At 32.1% G+C, this 12,249-nt stretch overlaps 1 protein-coding gene across 5 annotated transcripts in view; it reads left to right on the top strand.

Moving 5' to 3' along the window:
- The window catches only part of RhoGAP102A (Rho GTPase activating protein at 102A), a 61,699-nt gene that overhangs the window by 36,955 nt on the left and 12,495 nt on the right, over positions 1-12,249 (top strand). For all 5 annotated transcript variants that reach the window (XM_070112702.1, XM_070112701.1, XM_070112700.1 and 2 more), the window contains 3 exons: positions 897-1,047; positions 1,108-1,417; positions 1,485-1,616. In XM_070112702.1, coding sequence (XP_069968803.1) covers positions 897-1,047; positions 1,108-1,417; positions 1,485-1,616 — 593 coding nt within the window. The remainder of the gene's footprint in view (positions 1-896; positions 1,048-1,107; positions 1,418-1,484; positions 1,617-12,249) is intronic.

Below are 12,249 nucleotides of genomic sequence, written 5' to 3'. Positions count from 1 at the left end.
AACTGCAGATGCCCCTCCCTAATGTGATCCTGTGTACCAAATAACAGTCTTGTATCTTATTGCGGAGCTTAGTTATGGCAAGTTATTTGTTTTTGATTAATGGTGTTTTGTGGGCGTGGCAGTGGTCCGATTACGCCCATCTGCAATACCAACCGTCTCACGGTACCATGAAACATGTCTACCAAGTTTCATAAAGATATCTCAATTTTTACTCAAGTTAGAGCTTGCACGGACAGACGGACGGACGGACAGACAGTCACCCGGATTTCAACTCGTCTCTTCATCCTGATCATTTATATATATATAACCCTATATCTAACTCGATTAATTTTAGGTGATACAAACAACCGTTAGGTGAACAAAACTATTATACTCCGTACCAACAGGTTGCGAGAGTATAAAAAAAAAGCAGTCTAATGGATACGTTATATATGGGGCCAAAATTTTATCCTATGGACCGACCTTATCCATTTTGGGCTTTAAATAAATTTGAGCTTTATGAATTTTTATTTGTTCATTAAATGCATTCAAAACTTAAATGCCTGCAAAAATATTTGAATAAATACGCCATTTATATTATTTATATCAGTAAGTTGCATTGCAAATCAGGAAACATTCTCTAGTTTCTGCACAATAAACAATATTTTTTCTTTATCATTCACTCAAGGGAGACATTCCATTGCAAATTCAGACACAAAAATCATGTTATCTTATACTTGTATTATATCACCATAGCTTTAAATTAAAGAAGTATTTTTCTCTTCTGAAAGTTCAGGAAAAAGTACATATCAAATACGGAATTTTTATCAACTAGATTTGGAGCAATTTTGTTCTAATATATGCTCAGCAAAATTTATGAAATTTAGAAATACTATTGCATATTGCTAACTTTTTAGATGCGTGAGGACTTTGACAAGAATGCTGTCACTGATATTCGAGAGCAAACTTGCCCGCACGATGTTGCAACGTTACTAAAGGAATTCCTGAGGGATCTCCCAGAGCCTTTATTGTGCAGCGGTCTGTATAAAGCATTTTTAGAAACTCAAAGTAATATACAATATGCGTAACACTTATGCTTTAGTTATTAATCTTATTTTATACATATAGGAATACGTAACCGCCGCTTACAGTTAGAAGCAATATCACATTTAGTCAAACTGCTTCCAGTGGCTCATCGCGATACCCTCTATGTCCTATTTAAGTTTTTAGCAAGAGTTGCGTCCTGCTCTGACGACGTTATTGGCCACGAGGGTAATGTACAAGTCTGCGGTAACAAAATGGATAGCAACAATCTAGCAACTGTTTTTGCGCCTAACATTCTGCGTACAAATTTATCAAACACCTGTTCATCAGATGTAGTACCATGTGGAAACAGCATTGAGCAGGAGTCGATGAATGATGCTATAAATGTAGTAAGGTAAGCTTTTACTTAGAAAGCTTACCTAGCAATACCTGCAACTGAAAGTATTAAAATATGCTTTTAGAATTATGATTGATCACTATGAAGAAATATTCAAGGTACCGGCCGATTTAATTGACATTGTTTACTCCCATATGTTGGACGTATGTCCGGAGAAGCTTTATAGTATATGCGAACACCGCATCCAGAATTTAAGGTAAACCACCCTAACAATAAAAATTCTAAATTTAATATTTGAATCAAGGTTATTTATTATATTTATTATTATTATTATAAAACCTCAATACTATATAAGAGCAAGGTATCGAAAGCATCAGTTAAACCACCTGAAAAATACAGATACACAATTTCATAAATGAGTCAAGGTTTTACTTTCGAGTAACATGATGAACGGATTATTTGTTTGCGAGTTATATTTATATTTCCAAATATTCTGTGCGTACAACTCTATAGACAAGAGAAACCCGTGTAAAGGAGGACGATTCTTGCTCAAAATAACTTACCATAATAATTATTAAAATGAAACTTTTATTACATCGTCTCAAAATTTCGTCTGCGTTTGCATGTCGTTTGTGTAACGCCAATTATTACTAACAACATGTGCGCGCACTGCTTTATACATATGTACATACATATGTGCGTATGACATTACCGAACTAATAATGCATACACAAACCTACGTACACATATGCGTACACGTGTAAATACGTTACCCGCAAAAATCACAAACATTGTTCTACAAAAACAACAATCGTCTCAAGTAGCATAAGCAGCACACACACATGTCAATAAGGCAGCCAAATTGCTGCAGCCCAAATTTATAGTAAATCACACAACAACAACATTTTCATTCATGAACGCAGGCGTACTCATAACAAGCGAAGTTGACTCATTCATAAAAGTAAACGCCATACACATCTTCCCGAGCATGCGTTTGCCCACAAGCGTTTTTTCGCGACGATTGCAAAAGCTAAAAATCTTATGTTCCTTCTGGAAGGGAAAAGTGTAAACCCGGCAAACACAGAAAAAAGTGACAAAAATGGCAACATAGCTCTTGTCGATTTAAAATATTTTACAATTCTAAAATATTTTTACATGGCTCGAAAAAATCTGCGTCGATATACATATATGCATGCTCATACATAAACATACATATTTACGATGGTTTATTGGCAAAGCTGTTAGAGCGGCAAGGGAAGCGGTGACAATCGGCGCACGTTCGTTTGTTGTTTTCGACACAGCTCGGATTTTCTACCAACAACACAATGTTGTGACGCTTTGTAGTCGCGTCAGTCCTTCGACACATTGATTCTTTGACATGAAAGCAAAAAAGGAGAGATTTCGCATAAAGCAATTAGTGTACATATTTACATACATACATATGTTGTATGTAGACAGATATATAATACAAACAGTATGCATTCTTCCATATATGTTTATATGCACACATAATTATATACATATATTTATATATATATGAGCATATGTGCGACCGCTTGGTCTTCTCAGATGTTCAAATAAATATATTATATGTACATATATGTATGTGCTTTATACTTATGTCCTGTGATACCAAATATATACAAATAGAATATCTATAAATTATATGCAGAGTCGTTTGCGCATTGTAAATAAACGAATCTGTAAGCGTACATTTCTTATCATAGGTATTAGCATTATTTTTCTCATTTATAAACTGTAAAACTAATGATGAAGATGGAATTGATAATAGAATGATTGCAAAAATTTAAAAACGGATCAAAATGACTCAACGATTATAAAAATTGTTTTCTGTTTTTAAAGTGAAAATTTAATATGTGTATATCATCTATATAATTGTAAAGTATTATGTATGTCGTACTATAAGACACAGAGTTCAATAAAAATATTAGTTTGAGACCTAGTCTACTTTTATCATTTCCGATTATCATTCCCATTTTCCACGTATAAAATTATGATTGATGAAACGATTTTTAGTTAAACGTCTATAATGTGAAAAAAACCGTGGTTTCATAAAACCACACAAGCCTTTTTATTATTTAGCAACGAACTTACAAATGAGAAGTTGTTTCTTTATACGGCTATTGTTTCTTTATACGGCATACAGAACAAAGCAATGTACATCTGTCTTCGAAGTGAGAAAAAGAGTACGAGCAAGAATGATAGAATACAAGATTACGCCAGCCGCCAAGTTGTGTCGTAATTCTTGAGAGTCGAGAAGAAGAAGTATAGAACAGCATCTAATTTGTAAACTAAAACGTAAACACATTTGTTAATTCGGAAATAGACCTAATTTATTAGTTAATAGTGAAAAATGTTGTGAAATAAATAGAATAATGTTGTGTAAAAATACTTTGATCAATTTGTATAACTACTTTTATCTATTGATAACATAATTGCCAATGAAGTGAATGATTATGATTGCGATCTATCCAGCAGAAGTTTATGCAATTATATACATATATTATATTAATAACAGTTTTGATGTACATAAGTGAAATTGTAGTGTAAAATTCTGAAACTATAATTATTATGATTATGAACTTCATTTCGCCTATAAAAAATTACCCAATTTTTGAGAACATTTATATCCCAAGAAAAACTTTTCCGTTTTTAATGGTTTTTTTGCTTAATAGTTATTGCAACTCGTCACAGCACACTTCATTTTTCAAAATCAATATATTTTATGCTTATAAATTTAAACAAATACAACCTTCGCAATCACAATTCCTTATAGCCACTTAGTTAATTGGCAATTATGTTGTCAATAGATATGTGGCAAAATTCTTCTATTTATTTCACTACAATTTTTTCACCCATTGTCGTCATCTTGTATTCTATCATTCTTTGAGTACGAGTAAATGTCATATTTTTCTAAGAAATTTCTTAGTTACAGTATTTGTTTTTATTTTCTCACTTACATATGTATGTTAGCTTATTTTTAAATAAAGTATAATGTTTTCGTACATATATGAGAAAAAAGAGCCATGCAATCGAAATTTTTCTCGTGGTCCATTTTAAACTGTCACTATTCGCAAAAAATTCACTATTTAACATCTTACACACTCGCAACTTAGAAGGATCAAAGCCGCCGAAAAACGACTAGGTGTTTGCAAAACTTTACTTTAAAAAATGTTGCGAGAGATTTCAACATTAAGTATTCGACGAAAGGGTGAAGGGATTACAATCATGTTTGGTATCTTATCTACTTATATTATAGGTCGTACACTTACTTAGTCTCATTACTATATTTTGCTTCATATCCGAAATATTGGTATTAAAATTAACATACCTCGTTAACTTAAATGATATATATAATATATATGTGATATAAATTCAACCAAAGAGGCTAAAAAGAGACATATTCCATATAAAGGGTGATCCATTTTGAGGTTCTCTACTTTTTTAAAGAAAAAAACACAGAAAATTCAAATTTAATGGGGAATGGTTATTATAATTCGAAAGAACATTGTTTGGCATTTATTTTTTGAAGATTATCTCTTTCAACTGTTGGCCGCGGCTACGTCTCATATGGTTCATCCGTTGAGTCCAATTTTCGATGACTCGCTCGAACATTTCGACTGGTAACTGGCGAATTACACGCGTGATGTTTTGCTCCAAGGTCTGAATCGAAGCGGGATTGTCCGCATAGACTAAAGACGTGAACTTATCTGCTCACCGAAGTTTTCTCTCATTAAGTCCATTGATTGATGCGACGTGTGGAAAGTGGTGCCGTCTTGTTGAAACCAAATGTCGCCAAGATCATGAGCTTCAATTTGAGGGATCAAATAGTCGGTTATCGTGGCGCAATAACGGTCACCATTGACGGATACGTTCTCACTGGCATCATTTTTGAAGAAATATGGACCGATGATTCCACCAACTCAGCATGATTCCACCAATGGCAGCTCTTGACTTTTAATGACTTCTCCCTCACAAAATTAAAAAATTTTTGTTAATGTTTTGCAATAAACATTAAAGTAACGAAACCCGCAAAAAAATTTGATTGATCGCGATTAGATTAAGCAAAAAAAATTTTTACGACGGGCGGTCAGGGCTCTCGGTATAGCGGTTTATGTTTGTGCGGTTCGGCAACGCGACACTTAGAGTGTGTTACATATTTCATTTGTATGTTGGGATGATGGTCTCACATTTTGCTTGCAGTGAATTAGCATGAATGTGGTAGAACAATATGGATAATACTTACCCGCTTAATTGTTTCAAAGAAATACTTAAGACGGCAATTTCCTAATCCCCCAGAATGTATTGTATACCCGCTATTAATATTTCAAGGACAAATTTTTAACTGGAATTTCCTATTCTTTAAGTAGTAAAAATCCATAATTTTTCTACCCCATATTTTTTTCTATTCATTATAAAACATCCAATTAACATTACAATTCTTGTTTTAAATAAAATGATATTCGAATTAAATAATAATAAAAATATTATTTCTTTAAATTGAATATTTTTGAGTATCTTAGTCATTGACTATCTTTAGAGTTACTTATGTTTTAATTAAAAATATCGTTATTTTATGATTACTTTTATTTCAACAAATGAAATATAATAAATTAAATATTTTTTCATAAATAAAAAAACAAAGAAGTTAAATAATTGTTTAATTAATTCTTATAACTTATACGTATTGCTTTATTTCTTTTTTTTAACTTTATTGGTAACGATTTTAATGTTTTTGGCGTAAACTTTGCACTCGAGTGATGTATTATTAAGAGCTCTGTAATGATGATATTGACGTGTATTTTTTATGGTTACACATCGGCCATAACGTAATTTAAACATCTTCTCATGGGAGTTATGATCTTCTTGAGAGCAAAAACCAAAGGTAGTTTTGTTAAATGCATTCTTACCCCATTCAAATAATGAAGTTGCATTGGTAATGTGCTTATCGCTTTCCCGTTGAAGACTTGCACGAAAAGCTTGCCTCTTAAAACTTCCTGCCAAACCATCACATGCTCCTTTCCAATGAGAAGTAGCAAAAAAATTCCATTCCGCGTCCACGTTGAAATCTTTTTTATGATTTATTAAATTCACAAAATTATACTTATTTTTGTACTGAGAAGCAGCTCCGTCCGAAAAATAGGAAATCTTTTTTATTTAATCCGATCCAAACTTATTTTTTAGAAATTGTATCAATTTAAAACTAAAAAGGTGAACTGAGCTCGCGTCGTGACTAACTTTTTCCGAAATTACAACGTAGTTTATATGTTTCATTTCTTCATTTTCTCTATAGTACACAACGTAAGGGTGAATTTTAGCCTTACTGGTATTCCAATGATGAGATTGGATGGCATTTTGAACAGTAAAAGTATAATTTTCAGAAAAATCAAGGCAAACGATAAATTCTCTATCCTCAACAGATTCTTTCTTGTCAGTCAAATATGACGCTTAAGATCGTGCAAGAAAATCATGCCTCAACAATTCAGGCCATTTTTGTCTTAAATCATTAAGAAAATCTTCTTTTGTCTTCGTTTCTTCAATGATTTCAGTTCAAAAAAATTCAAAATAATTAACTGAATTAAATAATAATAAAAAAATGGATAATCAAAAGAATTAACAATTTAAACATACAAAATCTAATAATTTCATTATTAATATGTAGATTGCGTAACAAAATATAAAGAATATTAGTTACTCAGTAGCGTAAATATAAAAATAATTTGATGACAATAATTACAAAAATTGTAAAAGAAAAGAAGAAGATTTGAGTGAAAATTTCTTTACCTATCAGTATTTTTCCATTGGCTGTATGTAATTTCATTTATTTCATGGTTATTAAGCAATAGTTCCAATTTGTTTTTTTTTTTTGTTTATTTGATTAAAATTAATATAAGCTTAATTACTATAATAAACAATAGTACACCGATAACATATAATACGTACAGTGTCTCTAGTCGAGCTCTCGAGTACTTCGCTATCAATAATTAGTAACATTTTATTAACTAATGATATTATTTATATCTTAACTTAGTAGATATATAGTATATACATGTACAAGTATTTCTTGCAAGGAAAAAGTGAAAAAAACGATGCATAGATGATTTTATAATATAAAATGGTTAAAAGAAGAACAAGAAATCAGACCAGATGTGTCATGGAGTGAATTAGTTTTCAATATCATTTAATAGCCACCAGCAGTTCTGTTTCGTCAAAGGGGTTTCAGTTTTGTCTCTAAACGGGATGTATGTGTCGAATCGTTTGTTTTCAGCAGTGAGTATTTTCGAAGTGACTACTTTGTTGTTAGCTCTTCTAAATATGTGATAGATTATTGGAACGTTGTCTTCGTTTTGGTTGAAGCCATTTTTGTCCAAGTAGAGAAAGGATTCTGGTGGTGCAAATCCATTTGAAATAGCTAATGCAAAGTAGTCATCACTTTCGTAAAAAGGAGCTCTTATTAAAGTGTTATTGTCATCATATAGGCAGCGACTTATATGCTTTCTAATTAGATTTATGAAGTGACAATCAATTCTGGGAACTTTTGCAGTGTCCTATAGTTTAGAATTAGATATAAATTTGGTGAAATTACTATTCTGTGACCTATGCAGCGATGTGCATGATCGTAGTATTCTTCTCTCGACTTTTCTGAGTCTTTCCATATATGAAGGAGAGATATTAAACCAAATTGAACATGCATATGAAAGTATTGGTCTCACTAGTGATTGATACATGATAATTTTTAGCCTGTTATATAGCAGTTTTGAAGAAAACATTTTTTTATAAGTATAAAAGGCTCTATTTGTTTTTAGGATTTGTATGTTGATGTGATCATTAAAATATAAAAACTTATCGAGGTGAATACCAAGATATTTGATTCTCTTCTTGTGCTGTATTTGGATATTTGCTACACTGGATTTTATATTATATTCCTTCCATTTTTTTTAACGTTTGAGTTACATTTATTAACGGGAGGGCGAAAAAGGATACTTTCGCATTTGTTAATATTTATTTTGAGATGCCAGTTTATTGTATAATCCTCAACGGTATTGTATTTGAGTTGCAGGTTCCTATTAACGCTGTCGATCGTTCTGTCGGAGTGGTAAATGACAATGTCGTCTGCGAAGGCTATAATGTTGTCCAATTTTTGTACTAAATCGAGGATGAAAAGATTAAAAAGAATTAGAGCATTTACTGTCCCTTGTTGCAGACCATTTACTACGTGAAATTCGCGACTGCTTTTTGTATTATTTTTATGAACTGAAAATTTTTTGCCGGATATCATGTTCTAAATAAGTGTAATCAGATGGAGGGAAATTTATAGCTGATGAGCTTACATATTAACCCTTCGATTCATACTTGATCGAATGCTTTCTCAAGGTCAAAGAAGCATGCACCTGCGACATATTTCTTATTCCAGTTCCAGTTTATTTCGGAGACGAGAAGATTAATAGCACGTATAGCCTGTATTTGAACCCAAATTGCTTAGGGCTTATTAAGTTGTTGATTTTAATAATTTTATTTATATTTATATTAACCAAAACTCCAAAAACTTTGCTAATATTTGGTAGCAGGCTAATTGGCCGAAGGTTTTTCACGTTATTTTTGTCCTTATCTTTCTTTGGTATCACAATTAGTTTAGCTGTTTTCCAGTTAGGTGGGAAGTAGGCATTGTTCAACATATTATTGAATAAAGTGCAATATTCAAGTATTAGTTCTGAGGAGAAGTTTTTTAGAATGATATTGGGTATTTTGTCTAAGCCGGATGATAGTTTACCTTTTAGTTTATAGAACACGTCTGTAAGGTCGTATGAACTAACAAAATAGTTTTCCGTTTGGTCGTCAATTAAATTATTGGCTATTTTGTTGGTATTAAAGTTTGTTTTGGTCGCTCAAGTGCTGTCCAATAAATTTTTCATTTCCAGAAACTTTTTGAAGCATTGTTGTACCTGAAAATGGACTGAATTGTTGGGTATACTTTCATTTGAAGCATGGACTGCTTCGAAATGAGTCATGATTATTTCATTTATAAATTTTTTGTTATTGATGACGTAGTTTTTTTTAACTAAGTCCTTTTGTAGAAGCTCGCGGTCCAAGCCCGCGTTTTCGATTATGTTGGATGAGTTTAAGGGGATATTTTTATGACTGATTGTATTATTATTATCTTTTAAAAACGATTTTTTAATAACGGAAAATTTTGAGGGATCGTTAGTCTTAAGGGTTCAAGTCTTTGCTCGAGTTGGTTATTAAAATGTTTCTTAATATTGTCATCTATTAGTTTTTTTACAAGTTTCAGTTTTGCTTTTTCTACCTGAAGTGTCGTGGGAAGTAGATATAATTGAAGTCGATTATGTTTTTTAATGGCTGAAAGGATTTTACTTTTTTCTGCTAGCAGTTTTTTTATAATAGGCAAGTTTATAAGAGTTTGAGTAGGGCTATTGATTTTTGCTTTTGGTACATTATTTTCTATGGCTTTCAAGACAATATTATTTAAATGAAGCAAATGGTGATCAATCTCTGTGTTGCTAAGTTTCTATCGTTTGGTACAAGGGATTTATTTTGAAGTTGCGCGTTAAGATCTTTTTTAAATTTCGTCCAGTTAGTTTTTTTGTAGTCAAGTGTGGTTTTTATTGGGTTGCCTAAAAAAGTCAAATAGTTTGTGTTGTCCCTGTTAATCGCGACGATTTGAATAGCGCAGTGATCGCTATCGTAATCAATGCATCTCAAGCAGTTAACTGTGTTGTTGGCTCTGTGAATATCTGTTCTGTGATCAGCAATGCAAATATCAAAAAAGGAATTAGCTCTTTCGTAGGACGGAGTAACCGAAGCATACATATTGCATCTGAACTTTAATTTGTTGGAGGTCAGCCAGTGTTTTAGGGCTTTACTTTTAGAGTTGTTGTGTAGGTTACCCCAGTCTGTGTGTTTACTGTTGAGATCACCAGCTAATATGAAATAGTGGTTGGGATTTTGTAGGTTTAAAGATTCGAAGATTGTGTTGAGCTCAGATTTAAATGTGCCGTTATTATTACCTGAAGGGTAATAGGCTGAAATTATATACATGATGTTATTCGGAGGCAATTTTTATTATACAAGATTCTAAATAGGATAAGGCATTGATGTGTTGGTTGAAAACTTCCGTGTATTTTATATTTTCACTAATTAGAATTGCGGTTCCTCCTACTCTCGATCCTAACAATCTATCTTTTCTTATTAAATTATACCCTATAAATTTTAGTTTGTGTCTTGTGTTAAGTTTAGTTTCGTTCAACAGAACAATATCGGGCTTATTATTTGATAAGAATTTACTTAGCTCTATTCTCCTGCTTATATTAATAAGCGAGTTGACATTAAGTGAAATTATGTTTAACTGGGATTGGGTAATAGTTATAGTATGGTCTAAATTCATGCTGTATCTATTATAATATATTGTAAATTGCATCAACTCTTGCCGTTTGTATTTCCAGCTGCTTCTGAAGAACTGTTAATAGTTTACTTAAAGATAACATTGTATTTTTTAGTTCTTCGAATATTTGATTTTGAGAGTTTTGATTATTGGTATCATAAAATACACCAGTTGACTGTTTACAGACATTTGCATAACTTAAATTAGAGTTAGTAAAATTTTGGTTAGTGTTTATTTTCGTGGCTATTAGGTTTTGTTTTTTCAATCTTATTTTTTGTTGAAGCTCTTTATACCGCTCACAGCCTTTGTAGGAAGCTGTATGCCCAAATTTCTTGCATAAAACACAATACACCTTATCATTTACAGTTGAGTTTGCGTCTAAAGAGTTACAATCTTTGCTTTTATGTGTTCCGCTACATTTGACACATCTTGGTGGTAGATTACAATTAGCTGCGCTGTGAAAGACACTTTGACAGTTTCTACATTGCGAAATCTCAGCTTTCCGTAGGGGTTCCCATTTAAAACAGTGGTATAAAACAGCTTTAATTGCTTTTAATTCGTTAACGTTACTTTCGGCACTTGTTTGAACCAAAAACATAGGTAGTTTTATATTGCGTTGCGTGGAAATTTTTGTGGTAAATTGATTAACTTTAAGAATTTTTAGGTTATCGTTTTGATATGTGCAAAGTTCATTAAAAATTTCTTCGGGGTCGGTATTGCCGTTTAGCCCTTTCAATAGGTATGTTTTGATTTTTAAACATTTAGGCGTGTAAGAATAGAATTTACTTTGGTGTTTTCTAAGTTCCCTCGGACTTTTTTGTAGTCTTCAATGTTGGTTAAAAAAATTGCTAATTTATTTTGATTATTTTCTTTGATTTTAAATTGTGTTATGTTTAGACCGTCTTTTATTAGTTCTATTATTCGTTTTGATTCGATGTCGAATGTGTTTATTGGAGGAATGTTTTTGTTGTTTATTTTTCGTTTGACGTTTGGGATCGAATTAACTTCACTAGTGTTGTTTCTATGCGAGACGCCAGCTGGAGTTATTGCTGCCACTGCACGTGTTGCTGGGTTGTTTTTTGTTGTATTACTAGTTTCATTTTGTTCATATTTGTTGCTTAGATTATTGGAACGAACGTGTTGTTCGAATTTTTGTAGTGTTTCATTGAACTCTCTTAGATCGTCATCTAATATAGCGTAATAATTGTTTTTGGTATTTTTCGACATTGTGTGTTCAAACACGTTGTCGTTTTTTCTTTTTCTATTTAAGATTATCTTTGCGACATTGTTTGCAGAACTAAGCGCATTGCGCTCACTCATTATAAAAAGGAACACCTTTACACTGATTATGGATCACGATTGGCACTTCAGGAAATTAAATGATTTTTATGATCTTTATAATGGGTATCGATTTGTTATCACTTTACACTCCGTGATACGTGCTTACGCTCTCGCTGTCACAATCAGA

The sequence above is a fragment of the Bactrocera oleae genome, chromosome X, assembly GCF_042242935.1.
Source record: "Bactrocera oleae isolate idBacOlea1 chromosome X, idBacOlea1, whole genome shotgun sequence".
Taxonomy (NCBI): Eukaryota; Metazoa; Arthropoda; class Insecta; order Diptera; family Tephritidae; genus Bactrocera; species Bactrocera oleae.
Note: the sequence above shows the minus strand (reverse complement) of the source record. Positions and strands in the feature narration are given on the sequence as shown.